At 36.6% G+C, this 17,188-nt stretch overlaps 2 protein-coding genes across 3 annotated transcripts; one reads left to right on the top strand and one right to left on the bottom strand.

The window, feature by feature from the left end:
• The first annotated feature begins 875 nt into the window (after positions 1 to 875).
• On the top strand, positions 876 to 4,402 carry LOC101746648 (uncharacterized). The gene is made up of 3 exons (XM_004921656.2): positions 876 to 1,311; positions 2,527 to 2,883; positions 4,189 to 4,402. Exons 1-3 carry the CDS (start codon positions 1,259 to 1,261, stop codon positions 4,307 to 4,309), a joined length of 531 nt encoding a protein of 176 aa, XP_004921713.1. The 5' UTR covers positions 876 to 1,258; the 3' UTR covers positions 4,310 to 4,402.
• Positions 4,403 to 4,859: 457 nt separating this feature from the next.
• On the bottom strand, positions 4,860 to 16,644 carry LOC101746504 (rho GTPase-activating protein 19). 2 transcript variants are annotated; one of them, XR_009976235.1, is made up of 11 exons: positions 15,719 to 16,644; positions 15,461 to 15,648; positions 14,472 to 14,681; positions 13,539 to 13,747; positions 11,963 to 12,150; positions 10,828 to 11,000; positions 9,905 to 10,050; positions 8,602 to 9,168; positions 7,978 to 8,186; positions 6,691 to 6,778; positions 6,369 to 6,583 (listed from the first exon to the last, which is right to left on the bottom strand). XR_009976235.1 is itself a non-coding variant. In XM_004921655.5 (10 exons), exons 1-10 carry the CDS (start codon positions 15,829 to 15,831, stop codon positions 5,992 to 5,994), a joined length of 2,595 nt encoding a protein of 864 aa, XP_004921712.1. In that variant the 5' UTR covers positions 15,832 to 16,631; the 3' UTR covers positions 4,860 to 5,991. The 2 variants fall into 2 exon arrangements, 1 of the variants encoding a protein (XP_004921712.1); XM_004921655.5 differs by lacking the exon at positions 6,691 to 6,778 and having other exon boundaries at positions 4,860 to 6,583; positions 15,719 to 16,631.
• Between the last annotated feature and the right edge of the window lie 544 nt (positions 16,645 to 17,188).

Here is a 17,188-nt window from a genome sequence, read left to right as displayed (position 1 = left end):
TTCTGTATAAAACAACCATTGCGTCTAAAGTATCCACAAAACTAAATTTATCGTGCGATCAGCTAAGCGAAAAGCGATCAGTGGTACCAAACACTGCCTATCCAATTAATATCCTAAAATTTGGGACCATTAATTAAGTCCATGACAGGAAGTCCGTTGTGTAACTACGGAATTCACTAACGAAATCACCAGGCAGTTAATTTATTCATAATATTCTCCAGTTTGATCTAGCAGGACTGTTACCTCTAAGCTTCTAGACTTATGACTTTAGGAACGAGAATAGTATTTTTTGTTTCAAAATATTTGTTTATTTGGCGACTAAAATTTGATGTAAAAAATATGTATGTAGTTTAAAAATAAAAACACTATGAAAATAGGTAGGTTGCCTATTTTCATAGTGTTTTTATTTTTATGTTGATACGTATAGCTTGTTATTTTTTCTAAAACAATATAAATTATCCCTGTATATACATAAAATTTACTGTGTGATATTTTTTCAGTGTGATTCTTCCTCATGTCCGAAATGTTATGATTCAATCCTTTATTGAATACTAGCGGCCCGCCCCGGCTCCGCTCGGGTGTTTAACAAAAATTTCAACGATATTTGTCGCAGTTTTATATTTTTTAATAAAAGAACACTTATTGCGGCATAACTATAAGAGTTAGACATATGCTGCCGTGACACTTTTTGTAAATAATAATGTGTTCTACAAAGTCGTAGTACATTATTTTATTCTATCATCAATAGATTTTGCAGGGCACGCTATGTAAAGAATATTTTAGGTAATTTTTTTACACCTTGGGTTACATTATTGGAGTATTAGTAAGGATCCCTATTTTTTTTCAAAAAAGATTAGGTATAGCCTATGTCACTCGGGAATAGTATAGCTTCCAAATAGTGAAAGAATTTTTCAAATCAGTTCAGTAGTTTCGGAGCCTATTTAATACAAACAAACAAATCTTTCCTCTTTATAATATTAGTCTAGAAGTATAGATAAAAATATTTATTTTATTGCGCACTAAGATTGGTAGAAAACACGAAAGAAACTGATAGAAAAAATGACTTATTTATGACTGAATGTATGTGTCAAACGCGTAAGATGACGGCAGGGATTTTAAATCATTTTACTGCGAAATCTATTGTAAAAATCAACAGTCGTTATCATCAATGTAGTCTAAATGACGCAACAGTTTATGCAGAACAAAAAAATTATAACAATCTTATACAATATACGAAACAAAAAATTGTTTTATCATAATGAAATCTTCGAGAGGAAAAATACATTTGTTTGTAGTCCCTAAATACAAAAGGTCAGTTGGAATGTCCGTTTCTGGCGAAAGCCAGTAAGTAGGTACTCCACGTGATTTAATCAAACAGTATGTATATACCGTAATGTTTTCTTACTAGAAAAATATTTTTGCAAGCCTTGCCTACAAATTATGAGTTTAATACAATTACAACACGTTTCTCACATATCTACCTAATGATTTTTTCTCCGCAATACGGGATAGTAGGCTATTATCAAACCTAAGATATTTTTTTATGGACCTTGTAGGCAGACGAGTAAACGGCCCGTCTGATTGTGAATGGTTACCGTTGCCCGTGGACCCCAGCAAGCCGCTGCCTGCTGCTACTCTCCACAAGCCTCGTTTGAAGAATAGAACCACCAAATCTCTTCCTGTGGTTATCATGAAAGGCCACTAAAGGACTCACTAGAGAATGAACAACAACGTTCTTCGAGTAATTTACCAGCATAAAACGATAGCTAACTGTCATTTGCCGGTATGAAGGCGTATTATAAGCCCGAACGAGTAGATACCGACTTATTTGTGCCGTGAAGCAGTCGTGCATTCAGGTTTGAAGGATACCGTTATACAAGAAAATAGGCACTTCAATCTCATGTTTCATGGTGAGCGATGGCATGGCATGCATGTTGTGGTGTGAGTGCCGATCACTAGTTTAAACCAAGTACGTCGTTTTTCCCTCACTAACGTTGTAAGTTGAACGTAAGAAAATGTATTCGAAACACCGGAAATTGTATTTTGGAAAGAAGTTCCTTATGGGACGATGCGGAGGGGTACCCTAACCAGTAAAAAGCGTCCGTAACGTAAACGTTTTTTTTATCAATAAAAAACATATATATCAAATAATAAAAAATGTATACCCGAATAATTATTTTCTTTATACCTCGAATAAAACTTAAAATTAATATTTTTATAATAAGGAACTCCGTTCCTATCCGGTGTCCCGCACCACACATTTTTTTTTCTCAGAATTTGCAACATTTACCGCTTGCTTAAGTACGCGCGTGCTCAAAGGATAAACTATTTTAAACACGCAGAATTTATTTCAACGCTATGCAAATATTTATTTCAATATGCAAATATTCTTGCCAATAAAAATCCATAGAAAGCTATTACGGGTCACTTGACTTTAATAGGTCTTAGCATCTTCGATTTGAACAAGAGTCGATCGATGCCTTTGTGCCAATGGTAATTAAAAATCTATCCATATTTATTTTACAGACCACAAATTTTCATTGAACAACAAAGGAGAGGCTCTTTGCCGATGACTCTAAAGAACTATTCAGAGAAACCGACAATAGTACAGGTATGCAATAGAAGAACGAGATTCAAAGATCATGGGGCAATTCGGAATTTTGAAACGCGCACACATAGATATAGGAAACCTTACAGAAAAGAACAATGCGATGAAAAATACATTACACGCAGCAAAAAAAGAGGTTATAAAAGAAAATATGTTTTGGAAAAAAAGTCGGAGTCATTACCACCTCCTCGATCAGAAAGGAAAATGAAATTAAAGGGACGCTCTGTAAGTGCCAAGCCGCGATACGAAACAAGATATGTCAGCGTTAGCAGAAGGTAAGTACATAAATGTGACACAAAAGATCGCAAGGTTTGAAATGTCCGACAATAGTTTGGCCATCCCCTTAAAATTTAGTAGGTTACCTACCTACATATTTTTAGGCAAAAAATACTTAGACACAGTATATGGCGTATGTGAATTTCTTCTTATACTGGGCATAATTTTGATGAATTTCCTAATATCAAGAGAATTACATTCAAACCTCGGCTAACTTCAACAAAACGTGTTTAGGCATTTTACGATTCACCTTGTTTTAATAAAACTCGTAAAAGCGTACAGCTTTCCGTTTTTTTTTTCTTCGAAAAAGCAAGTCATTAAGTACGCTACGCAGAATGAAGTGGTTGCATTGTGCCTATTTCTTTAATTCTCGTTGCTTTTATCGGATTAATCGACGTAAGCTCCGTTTTTTTTACTTCTCTAAATGTAAAATCGCTATTATTATATTGATTACCGGAGCCCATTGGCATCACAAAGTGAGCGCATGAACCGCTAGATGGGTTGAATGATTAATTCCTACTTGTTGAAACTCACGTTACCAAGTGTTTTAAGCGCGGAGAGGCTGATAGCGACATTCGCGATGTCTATGGACTCCGAGTTAGTCCAAGGGAAGCCATGAGTGTTTAGTAAGCTGAAGTGGCAACGGGTTGTCCATATTAGCCGGAGAACCGATAATTGCTGGGGTAAACGTGACCGCGAATTGGTAAACGTAGTGCAAGACGCCATCACTCTTCTTTTTTTTATTCCCACCTAAGCTGATGGTCTTGAGAGACCATTTCAGCGTAACCTTAACAAGTGAGCTCACGGGTTCAAACATGACGTCGTTGCTAAAACTAACCCTAGCAAGAGCAGTGCTTTCCAGATTCTACCATCGTATCGGAAACGCGACTCAATGAGAAGATCTGGCGGTGGAGTGACGATCTATGTGGGGTGGCTGGCAAGACCTGGATGAAAGAAGCCAAGGGTCGTGCCGAGTGGCGTGCAATTGGAGAGGCTTATGTCCAACAGTGGACTGCTGTAGTCTAATGATGATGATAATTAGGATGAAGATGAGACGGTGAACTCATCGACCCACCTATAAAAACAAAAAATAAAATCTTATCTTACTAGCGGCCAGATTTATACTCGCAATCAATATCAATCAAAGTGAAACTCTGGAATGCACTAATATTAGATAGACACTGAGTTAGCTAGCCATGTTAGTTTATTCTTGAGACAGTAAGCCTTAAGGGAAATAAGCTTAGATAATATTAAACCGAGAACATTTTAAGCATTTAATGAGAAAACATTTTTATATTTTTCAGCCCCCCCAAAGAGCCACTAGGTCGGAGATGCGCAAACTGTTTCTATAGAGTTTGCTGTCAATTCTATTGCTATCTCACTTGTATAGCGATGTTCACTTTTTGCATTATTTATGTTTTGTAATATTCAAACAATAAAACTGGAATAGTGTGTTTAAAACGTATGTGCATAAATAAAATTTACAAAATAAATTAAACTCCAATGTGTTTAAGGGTTTTCAACTGTTTTTTTTAATTCGTTCCCTCATCGCTTAAAAATTACTGATCCGATTTTAATGAAACTGTGCTTAATACCTCATAGATTAGACTTCAAAATCGTGTAAAGCTGGCTTTATCTCGCTATGACAACGGAAGCCGAGAAGTTCAGCTTTCATTTGCGGGTAATAAGATCGAATTGCATTATAAAATTGAATTTAATATACATAAGTACTATAAGACCGCGCGGGAGGCCACCAATGCGGTGGACCGACCAAAACTGCAGTGGGAGGTCCCCTAAATGAGTGCAGTAGAATGGCCTCGAGCAGGGAGAGATGGCGCGACATCATGAGACGCATCAAGTCTACCCCTTCCAACACTACATGACGATCACGACCACTCTGTCAAGAGTGACACGACTGAGAAGAAGAAGAAGAAGAAGTACTATATCTGTATGTAAAGTATTAAAATAAAGCGTATTTTGTTTTCTTTTAATTTATTTATTTAAAAAATTCAAGACGAACATAAACGAGACCCAATCGATTTGTTAACTTCGAGCGATCCACGCTGATTTGCTAAAATCAAACGTATCGCCAATCGTAATACGGATCAAAATTGACGACACGCTTGAATTTTACAAATGTTCCAAATGATCTCGAGTCGATACGTTCGTCAATTACATTATAAATATCGTCGGATGTTTTCATAAGACAAAATACTGGAGCGTACCTATTTGTGGTCGCTATAGACAAGGAGAGGTCCGGTGTTACGCCATAGACAATCTTAAGCCACTGTCAACAACAACCATTTTGAGACGCAAAAACATTTTAATCTATGTACATAATAGAAAAAATATATTCTTTAACAAGTTTCTTCACAACCCTATTTTTTAGATGAATCTCAAAATTTTAATTGTCGTTCTCATTTCTGTGCATTTCAATTTACAATGAAACTTTCTCGTGGAATAGTTTTTGCGTGGGAGTTGTACAAAGATACGATGATAACATTTATTATCGATAATTTTAATTTATCAAACAATATCGATAAAAATAATAACGGTTGATTACGCGCAAAAACTAAAACGCAAGAAACGTTTAAAACAATACGATGGCTCTAACAATACCCTTAAAACGAAGAACATTTTTAACAGCTTAGTAAGAGATAGAAGATTGAAACGTAGTATATAGACAAGTAAGACAGAAATAACATTTTAATTACCTCAATATTTCTTCCATAATCATCGATAGTAACAAAAGTTACAATTACTAAGTATTAGTATTATAAAATATATAAACAGCATTTTGAACTTTATCATTATCGTATAGAGTTCAAATTGGATTATTAATAACAATAATATTTTAATACATACATTGAAAATAGTGATACATAAAGTATTCGTTTAGGCACTGGGGTACAATGATCAAGTAACAATTTTGGTTTAACAGCCAAGCAACTGCGAACTGTGAGTATCTGTGAGTATAGTACACCATTATCTTGTGATACGAGCAAGCGATTTCAATGCAACTATAGGCCATTGATACTTTAATATAACCGATTTCAAACATTACTGTGTTACCACTTGGTAATAAGCGATTCATTATCTATTAATACTTATAATTCGGTCTCTCGTAAGCCGTGTGCTTTAATATTCTCTTTTTCGACATTCAACTTCTTAATTCCTTTCTTTGCATCAGCCGAAGTATTAGAATCACAACGTTTCCTTTTCGGACTTATATCGATATTAGTATCGATATTCATCATAGGTAATCGATCATCTTTATCGACCGCCAAATTGCTAATGGACAGCGTGAGATCACTAGGGACGTTTCCGTCTAAGCAGTACATGAGCGAATCAGAGAGTTTCTCATCATTGTCATTCGATTTGTTTATTATCGATAAGTCAATAGGTGTGGCGGTTAGAACGGATCTACTGAGTAAATACTCTCTGAATGGATCGGTTAGTGACTTAGTGATGTGATCTGTTGTTATTTCGTGTGATATTTTGAACTTCGGTAGCGGAGCCCCGTCGCTGCAAAGTGTTGTGTCAAGAGATTTATCGATATGCCTTGTGGGTTCTTGGCTTATTACGAATCTTGTATTTTCGCATCTTAAAGGGCTTATGTCGCCCAGAGATATAGATCGGCTATCGTGATGAGTTTTCTTTCTCGGTCGTGTCCCGTTTATCGACTGCATTGACCTGGAACTAATTATAAAAAAAATAGAATAAATTTATTCTTGAACACACACTAGAGTTTTGACTGTAGTCCAGTCGCGGAGCAGGAAGAATTTTGTACGTAAACCTGTTATTACCTGTCTTTGTCACTCCCGCGTAAATATTAATGAGTCTCGCTCGCGCAGATGCAAAGACCGCCGTCGTCATGGAATGTAAACCTTTTTCCTGAGACCGTAAGGTTTATTTTTGTTTGCATATTGGCCCTTTAGTAAGGGAAGCAGTAACTTTGATACAGAGGAATAGGATTCTTATTTTTGAATTTACATTTTTTTATTTCTGCCGAGTCAGTAATTGTAACTCGATTTTTTGTAACTGTTATAATGTAAAATCTAACTAAGTAATTGATTATAATAACAATAATTTATTTAATAAGTTAGATTTTTTTCTACTTCAAACGTTTTACGTAAACCGCTTAATACAAAAACGTTTCTGACCACTGTTAGTAGGTAAAGAGGTCTGAGTCAGGTGCAGACTCACAAGAGGTCCTACCACCAGTAAAAAACATTACATACATGAACATTTAGAATTTATCGGTATATAATAATTAAAAAAAAAAATGTTTGCCCTTGTTGACGAACATACGGCCCACATGACGGTGAGTGGTTACCGCCGCCCATGGACTTCACCAATGCCAGGGACAGAGCCAAGCCAATTATTACTATATTATAGTTTTAATACTTAATAATACATTTATTAATACAGTCAAAATCTGTTATAACAACATCGAAGGGACTGCTCATATTCAGTCGTAAAAACCGATAGTCGTAACAACCGGTGATGCTTAATGTGTATCGTGCAAGTACAAACAAATCGATAGGGTATTATTGGAAAAATATATTTACATAATACGCGATTTTTCTTCAATATTAATTTGTTTTCTTTTTCTTTGCGAGATTTTGAAAGTTTCACGAATAACTCCACAAAGTTTTGGTGCGTCTTGTGTATAGATAAGTAACAAACTAACTGAAGAAATATGAAGAAGCGGGCTTTGACTACCGCATGCACGTGTTTTGTTTCTAAGAATTAGAAAAGACCCTACACTAAACTAAATCCTATTGTTTTCTTTCCTGATTTTAAAAGCCATTGAAGACAAATGTGGATACCTATTCAAATTGTTTACAATACAGCTTAGCCGGTCGTTCTAACAGATCTAATTCTCCGAAATATTAGTTAAATGTGGTCGTTTTATGAGGTATGTCGTTATTAGCAATGTCGTAGAAAGCAATATTTTTAATAAGGCGGTCATATGGCATTCAGCCGGGACCTTTGTTCTTGGTTATTATAACCGGCATGTTGTATTAAACGATGTCGCAATAAACGGTTTTGACTGTACTTTCATTAATACTTTCATATAAAAGACTCACCGCTCACAAGAAAAACTAGAACTAGACATTTCGTTGTCGTCGTCGGAAGAGACAAAATCACTATCGTTCTTGGGCGATATATCGTTTTCTATAGTACGATATATTTCAACGGATTTATCCGTGAGTTTGTTCTCGTTTGTATCGGGCATGTCACGTTGCTCCGACGTTATTATCAGCGGCTTGCGAGACCTGGGTGTCATTATCGATTCCTGCAACAATATTACCCTTAGGACTTTAATCTCAACATTTAAAACAGACCTGTTAAAAAAATTGAACGAATATAATTTACTAATTTTAATAACATAAAAAAAAAAAATTGGCTGTAACAGACTTTGGAGATCAGGAACGCGACCCACTGAGAAGATCCGGCGAGAAACTCAGTGGGCTGTGTCTATGGGCTAATTTACTCGTCGAGCCCTTCGTCGTAAGCGACGGGTTCGATGAGAACGATAACCGATGCTTGAGGTACCTAAAAGCACCGTTAGTGGATCGTAAGGATCGGAAATGACGTGTCTGAATTATAATGAAACTATGAATATAAAATCGATGATCGTTATTGACATTGACAATGACAAACAGGAAGCGAAAGATAAAAGAAGCGACACATGCAAAGAGTGAACCGACCTGCATGGCTTTAGACAATTTCTGGGTCGATTTAGTTATGGGCGACATTGAAGCCCTCCTAAAGTTTATCGTGTAAGGAGTTGAACATTCTCCGTCGAACGCCGTCTCTGTCATCCCCGGAGTGCTAGTCAAATAGTGCTTTATCTCCTCGTCGCAGAGTCGTGATTTCTTTGGCGTGTCTGTGCACGATAAATCGGAGCCGGTATCTTGGTCGTCGAAGCAGGAGACGCAGGTGGGCGTGCCGCGGACGGGCCCGTTCCGCTTCTGGTACTTCTTGTTCTGTGACGTCACAATTTTCGAACGGAACAATCGCTTTTTGGCGGTTTTCGGCGTCTCGTCCGCGTCGAGAACGCTCAGATTCGGTTCGGAAACGAATTTCGGACTGAGCTTTTTCGATTTGCTCAAAGCTCCCTCGGACAACGTGCTGTCGTTGCTCACGTCCGATTGGTAGTCGTCATCCAATGACTCGGAACTAGCGATTTTATTGGCTAAGTTCTTTAAAACGATGTTCTTGTGTGAGACGTCGACTTTGTCATCGGCGAATCGCATTTTCCCTTTCGCCGTTTTCTGTAATGCATGCGTTTGAGTTTTGAAAGGGTTACAGACAGAAGAGAGACACAATAGTAATAGCAGATGATATGATGATGAATGATTAATCAATGATTAGTACCGAGCAGGCAACTGGCGAGATGTGTAGCAACTGGTGAGATGCAGTAATCTATCATTATACCAAGGATAGCATCAATAAAGGATATAAAAAGTTCAAGACACTCATATAAATGTTATCGTTGATATTTTTTTATTTTCTCTTATAAATATATAGTGTATAAATTACCTCAAATCTAAGCTCAAAGCTGCAAATTTCTAATGTACACACACACCTTTCTACGTCATGCAGTGACTCTCCAAATGTGACAGAAAGAGAAACTATACACTTCGTAATGTCGTCACTTGTTACATTAGGAAGCAACACTATTTCGTAATTATTAACTTTGCTATTAACTTTCCATTCAAACAAATCCATCGAGACAAACATAATAGAAGAAAGGGAACAAAACAAATAGAATATTTTAAAGTTTTATCATCATTTTCCTGCCCTTCTCCCAGTCACCTCGGGTTGGTACAACATGTTTTCTCCTTCCATACTAAATATTTAAAATTTTTATAAACTAAGAAAATATATTCTATTTAAAAAACACTACCACATCTCTGACCTTGTTGCTACACAATTAGAGAGAACGCGTAACACAGAATGCACAAACAGAAAAGCATTAAAAACTTTAAGCATCATAAACGCACTGACCTCTTCTATGGTATCAATGTTGGCGGTGGAGCATTTCTTTGGCGTTTTATTCAAGAGACCCTTATTGAATATGTGTCTTTTGATCGAATCACCAAAACTTCTGGAGCCTGCCACTTTACCGGTACGCTGTATTTGAATAGGTGTGCCTGCAAATTATGTTACCAATGCAACGTTATGCACTCACAGCCTGCCTAATGTTGATGTGACTATATGTCTGACTAGTGGTATATGATTCTGTTGATCAGACATAAGCCTCCACGGATAGGTACTAACATACCTTCTATATCCAGAGGGTTATTATTACTATACAATTGAGATTTCTACGTGATATCTCACAGTGAACGTCATACATTCTGAGACTCGTCGACTTGAAGTCGTCGTGGCCTAAAGGACAAGACGTCCGGTGCATTCGTGTTGAGCGATGCACCAGTGTTCGAATCTTAGGCGGGTACCAATTTTTCTAATGAAATACGTACTCGACAAATGTTCACGATTGACTTCCACGGTGAAGGAATAACATCGTGTAATAAAAATCAAACCCGCAAAATTATAATTTGCGTAATTACTAGTGGTAGGACCTCTTGTGAAAACGCACGGATAGATATCACCGCCCTGCCTATTTCTGCCGTGAAGCAGTAATGCGTTTCGGTTCGAAAGGTGGGGCAGCCGTTGTAACTATACTTGAGACCTTAGAACTTATATCTCAAGGTGAGTGGCGCATTTACGTTGTAGATGTCTATGGGCTCCAGTAACCACTTAACACTAGGTGGGCTGTGAGCTCGTCCACCCATAAAAGCAATAAAAAAAAAATTCTTCATAGCTTCAAGAGACTGTAAGGACAGTCATAAAACATGACCAGATTTGATCGTGCAATATCTTAATGCTCCCAGCAAGGAGATATCCAGTTGCATTTCCAAACGTACCGTATCCGTTTTGCCTGTTGAAATGCTTGATCAGTCGTCTCTTTTGATGCGAATCTGGCAATGCTTGTATGTGCGCATAAAGCTGAGCTAGGGCCGTGTCTGTCGGATTAGTTTCATTTTCGGCTTTCGTCCTGTTCCTGTCCACAAATGTGTACACTGTGTTTGCTGCTGTTCTGTCGACAGATGATAGAAAACAAATCAATTTTGACTTCAAAGAGGTTTTAGTATATAAGTTATTCACGAAATATTATTAAAAAAAAGGTATTGGATAATATAAATTAGCTGTATCAACCGTTTGAATAATTATATTAGGTACTGACCTGAGATCCTCATCCGCGAGTGAGAATATCAGAAAATAATATTCTTATCTAATGTATCCATAAGTTATAAGTTATGCAGACCAATAAATTCGAATATAAATAATTATGTGACAGTTAAAAACGATAAACCTAGTATATCATTGTTTGATTATCTAGAAAAGCACCGTTCGTATTTGAAAGGATGGGATACCTATTAACGACTTGGACTTTGAGTCTCTTGACTCTCTCTTGAGGTGGTGTCTCGGAGGTGTTGTCAATCACTTTGTTATGTCTATGGGCTCTACCGAACCCTTAATAAAAAGGCAGGCTCTGATATTCTTTGCTCACCTAAAAACAAAACTTCAACAAATCACAAAATCTTATATTCCAAGACCTTCGCTTAAGCGTGGTAGGACCTCTTGTGAGTCCGCACGGGTAGGTACCACCACCCTGCCTATTTCTGCCGTGAATCGTGAAGCGTTCCGGTTTGAAGGGCAGGGCAGTCGTAACTATACTGAGACCTTAGACATATCTCAAGGTGGGTGGCGCATTTACGTTGTAGATGTCTATGGGCTCCAGTAACCACTTAACACCGGGTGGGCTGTGAGCTCGTCTACTAATCTAAGCAATAAAAAAAATCGGTTGTCTGTAAAGTCGGTTTACTGACGATAGTTGAACGTGACTACGTGAACGAAAATACGACTCAGAGCGAGATAACGCCGTATGAGTCATGTTTTTCATGCGTGCAGCCGGCTCCATCGAATTATAAGACGTTGTCACGTAAAAAAATATATGGTAATTTTGAAATGTGATTTTTATGAGTCTCTGTAACGTACTTATCAGTGATGCTGTCGTCTAAGTTGATATCGGGCGACATGGCGCGCCGTCTCCGCAGCGTGAAGTAGGCGGCCGCGTCCGTCGCCAGCCGCCGCGGCGCCTCGAACACGCGCCGGGACTCGCGGATCATGAAGCTGATCACCGGAGACAGAGCTATCGCGTCCGCGTGAAAGTTCTCCGGCGAAAGCTGCAAGTCATCTATATATTAACACTTGAAGCAAAAACTTTGTAGCCCTTTTTACGGAAATTGCGCGGACGGAGGAGTATCAAAATTTCCCACACTTTATAGGCAATACAATAAACCAATAAAAAATAAAAAAACACACTACTATGTATTTGAGATTAATATTATTTGTCTATAAATATAATAAAATAAAATAAAAATAAAATAAAATAAAATAGCAGGGGTCGGCAACGCGGCGCCCTCGATCGATTTTTAATGCGCCCTCGCTGGACTAATGTAAATGTATGACAGCCAGAGCGATTTCCTTACTCTTGTCAAACGGCGATATACAGCAAGTAGTCAGTTGAGTTTAGGATTGTGCATAGAATAGCCTTTTTTGCTGACCTTGAGCGTATCTAATAACACGCACTTATTTTTTGTTAGTGTATGATCGTATTTCGAATAGACCACGCGTAAACCGTGCATTTAAAACTACCAAGTAATCCGAAATAATTATTTTCTTTCAATAACGAACAAAGCTTCATGACTCATATTTAGATAATTGTTTAAGGACCGGGAACTCTAAATATATCCCCAATAATAAGAAATGAGCTGAAAATATGGACACCCAAGTTTCACACTTCAATTATATGTATCATTATGTATGACACCAACAAAATAAGGTATTAAAAAATCTGTTTTTTTTAATGCCTATTGATACCTGTTCATTATCTGCATAATATGCGCCCTTGGTGATTTTCAAATTTAGTATTACGCCCTTAAGGACAAACAGGTTGCCGACCTCTGGTCTATAGTATAGTCTTGGCGAAATCTGTGATTATAGTTTTTTTTTTCCTACCTATGCTGATAGCCTTGAAAGGCTATTTTAGCTTCTCCTTGACGTGTAAGTGAACTCACGGAGCTCAAACCGGAGTGCTGCTAACACTGGCCCTAGCAAGAACAGTGCTTCACAGAATCTACCACCGCATCGGAAACGCGACCCACTGAGAAAGATCCGCCGAGAAACTCAGTGTGATGTGTCGGTGGATTAATTTACTCGTCAAGCCCTTCGTCGCAAGCGACGTGTTCGGCGAGGACGGTGACCGGTGCTTGAGGTACCTAAAAGCACCGTTAATGGACCGGGAGGATTCGTAATGACATGTTTAGGGCGACGTCGACTGTTTACCATTCGGTCCACAGGATCGGGTATGGAAGTTTATTAGTCTTTGACAATAGAACCATAGTAATATTCAAACTTATAATTTCAATTAATTATAGTCGAATTTAGACTACTGGGAGATCACTAGTTTATAATTATTTTGTGTCTTCATTGTAACTTTCGCGGATTGTCTGAAACACATTTACTTCATGAAACTACTTTCTTGACATGATTTTAAAATATTTTAATTTACCTTTCTAGGACACAAAAGATGAGGTGTAAACATTGTGGCCAATGTGTCTGGGGACATCCGATTTGCTGCCTCGTTGTCAGCAACCAGACGTAGTAGCCTCAGTAGTCTTTGTAAGAAACTTCGGTGCGTAGGACTCAGTAGGAGAAGTAGTAACTGTAGAGCTGTCAATAGTTTCGTTTCCGATGTCTCAGCATTTGGGGGGTATTGTACTGTGAACGTAAAAAGTATTTTTATTTATATGTGACATATTTATCCTCTAATTATTTTTAATTAATCTAGCGTTTTGCGGTTATCAGAAACAACACAGTAGACGGTAAAAGAACAATTCTCTGCAAATCAATTAACTAACAAGGTATGAGGGATTCTACAAGTACTGTCCCAAGACCTTTGGGAAGTCAATTAAGCAGTGCAAGTTATTTATTGCCTCAAAAAGCTTGACCTGAGGTATAAAATAATACAGATGAGAAGCTGTCTTATATGATTTCCATGCAGACCCAGCACAGAACAGGAGACTTGAACCAAAAAATATATCTTTATGTATATATTTCTATCCACCTTTTAAAATAAGGTTGAGGTCATAATTGAACTGTTAATTATAACAACTCAATTCCTAAATAGTGTAATTTTGCCCCCGACATTGCTTAAGTCCATAGGCGACGTAACCACTCACCATCAGGTGGGCCAATGCTCGTCTCCTACAAGATCAATTAAAAAAAATTCAGTAGCTTGGTACGTTTCCTTAGTGACATAAAACAATGGAAATCAATTTGAGACACATATTAATGTAATTCTTTATTGATTTTATTAGCCAGAAATTTTTGATATCTTAACCTACCTCTTACCTACATGGTAGGAAGTAGTTAACACTCATGCCAATACTAATACAAAAAGCGGAACACTAACCATAGCATTTAAAAACATGTTGATTATTACCTGCTAATGTACAGTAAGTTTGATAATACTGATCCATCAATAATGGTTGTGGAAGTTCAGCAAGGAATCCTTTGAGTACAGATGCACAATCATGTACTGAAAACTTTCCAGCATCAAGGCCAAGGTTGGAACCAGTTAGTAATAGCTGTTTGAGCTCCTGCTGACGGCTTAGGGACCCAGTTCTTCGAAATATTCCTTCTTGCTGGACATCTATAATTGAAACAATATCCTAGATTATTGATAAATATGATAAAGTTTATTACTGAAATTATTATTGAAGATATTACTGAAAATTGGTAGTCACTACTTTAAACTAAAGTTAATTATACCAAATCGGATTAACTACATTTCATACAAATGTATAATAATCAAAGACATTTTCTCTAAATCTTAATATCTAAATAAATTACAAATAAAAAAATTAAAAAATTAAAACCACAACAATCCTGAAAATTTGTATTGATGTTGAATTCTTTTGTTTTCACAGCACTGGTAAATTGTAGCATAGAAGTTTAAGAAAGGCCATTAGTATCCATTTTTTGTCAAGTCTTAGTTTTTCAGTATTTTAAAGAGATTTTCATTTCTCGACTAAGCTTTGTAGATCAATCAATAAAATAAAAATTCTTTGGTGCTTTTGAAAAAATGGTAAGTGGAAATGTTGAATTGGGAAAATAAGAAAAACTGTTTATAAGACCTACAATCTGCATCTGAGGCAATGTTAGTAATCTCTGAACTAAAAGAATGTATTTGTAATCAAATGGATAATGCAGGTGCATTAATTATTTTTGTTTAGTAACCTTCCCAACACTTCCCTACACAAAATTAACCACTGTCAACTTAAATGAAATGTTACCATTTTGTACAAAGTTTAGACCTTCTCTAGGTATCAAGACTAGATTGATTATATTATTCCATCTATTGAAGTATTATAACTACATTTCAACAATATTTGCTCTTTATTCATGTCTAACTGTATAAATATAACTTACTTTCTGGCTTCGATAGAAAATCTATCAGCTCATTCAGTCTTGCGATACCATCTTCTGTGATAGATTTAATTTCTGTACTACATTTTACATTATTTGTATTATTTTGACTAGAACTCGTAGTAGAGGATTTATTTTTCTTATGAAAATTCCATCGGAACTGCTTTGGTTTGTCTGTTGAACAATCAACACTGAAAATAAAGTTTTTTTTTTGTTATTTTATATCCTTCAAATAAGTCGCATACGATTTGAATTACTTACTCGTCAGTGTTTATATCTACAACAAATGATAGATGCATCCGAACTAAAGTAAAATATTGTTCTAAATTCTCATTTCGGAGCCTTTCTATCAAGGTGATGTCGGAAGGAGACATTTTAATCGAACACGATAATGATCACAGAAAATTTATTAAAAATACTTTATTTATATTTGAACACATAATTACAGTTGGTAATATTATTCTTAATACATCTAGCTGATTACAGAATAACAGTTTTATTCTACATTTTTCTCAAAAATAATCGGTAATCTAAATAATTGAACATAAATATCTCACACACAGTTACACGACAGATTGTTTTTAAATGTTTTGTAAAATCAAACGTCACTTGCCCACAACGGTTAAACGCTTTCGTTCAGAAATCATTCGAACATTTCTACCGTTAACATTAAGTGTATGGCAACGGCAAACGGATATTTTTAAAATGAGGTGCAGTAAGCAGTAAAATATAGTGTACACCTGCCGCAATCTTTCAGTTTTTTAAGATTCTGCAGTAAAATAACAAAAAAGGGAACTTTATAATACCAATAAATCATTGTTAATTTTCTTTAGAAAAATTATTAAAGAAGATTTATAATGGCAAATTCCGTATTAAATTATTTCTTCTGAATCCAATTCTATTTTTTTCTGCAAAGTAGTAGACACGCAAATTTCAAGTTTTGTCTGCCACGATTCGACGCTTTCGGCTATCGTACCCGCTTGGGTACTTAATTTGCCTTTGGGAGCAAACTGGTATGCCGTGTCCACGTCGCAATCATAGACCTCCTATTCCCTCATCGATTTCCCAAGCAATTGAGGCTGGTAAGCGTCAATTACGCCTTCCAAATTGCAATTTTAACATTGCGAAATCTTTTTAATTTTTTTGGAAACAAAACTTTTCAGTCCAGTTATGACTTATGAGATCGGTACAAGTACAGGTGAAAGTACAATTCGTCTAACAGCTCAAAGTGGTTCAGCAAACTTAGAATAGACCCACGCTGGAATCTCGACAGAGCTAAAGTTATCGACGTAAAGAGCTCAGAGTCGGCCAGCAGATGTGGCAGTCAGTTGGATATATCTTAGTAGGAGAGCTGGCACCAATTTTTGAGTAGGTATTTGAGGCAAGCTGAAAACTTGTCACGTACCTCTCCTATTATATTCCAACACGGAATTGCAGACCTGGCTGGTGAGTAGCTAAATCAACCCCTACATTTTTAAAAATTTTTTTTTTTTCCCCAAAAATATATTTGAGGCAATACGCAATTTATATATGTTGCAGTGTAATACTTAATAAATACGAAAAAAAAATACGCCAGACAATTTAATCGGGGTTGTAACATTACCAGACGCGTGCAAAAAATTTTTGCAAAAAATTATAAAGAATGTTTTTGAGGCAGCTTGAAATTTTAATGGAGTGTTATTTATAGCTAAAAAATAAGATTCCCAAAAAAAATCATTTCGGTAGGGCTTT

The sequence above is a fragment of the Bombyx mori genome, chromosome 23 (genome assembly GCF_030269925.1).
Source record: "Bombyx mori chromosome 23, ASM3026992v2".
Taxonomy (NCBI): Eukaryota; Metazoa; Arthropoda; class Insecta; order Lepidoptera; family Bombycidae; genus Bombyx; species Bombyx mori.
Note: the sequence above shows the minus strand (reverse complement) of the source record. Positions and strands in the feature narration are given on the sequence as shown.

Excerpts from the sequence above, each read along its gene's own strand:
- LOC101746648 (XM_004921656.2), top strand. The coding sequence starts at position 1,259 with ATGAAATCTTCGAGAGGAAAAATACATTTGTTTGTAGTCCCTAAATAC. Across the intron at positions 1,312-2,526 it reads GTAGTCCCTAAATACAAAAG|ACCACAAATTTTCATTGAAC; the intron begins GTCAGTTGGAAT and ends TTTATTTTACAG. Across the intron at positions 2,884-4,188 it reads TATGTCAGCGTTAGCAGAAG|CCCCCCCAAAGAGCCACTAG; the intron begins GTAAGTACATAA and ends TATATTTTTCAG.
- LOC101746504 (XM_004921655.5), bottom strand. The coding sequence starts at position 15,831 with ATGTCTCCTTCCGACATCACCTTGATAGAAAGGCTCCGAAATGAGAAT. Across the intron at positions 14,682-15,460 it reads TTTTCTATCGAAGCCAGAAA|ATGTCCAGCAAGAAGGAATA; the intron begins GTAAGTTATATT and ends TTTCAATTATAG. Across the intron at positions 12,151-13,538 it reads ATCTTTTGTGTCCTAGAAAG|CTTTCGCCGGAGAACTTTCA; the intron begins GTAAATTAAAAT and ends GATGACTTGCAG.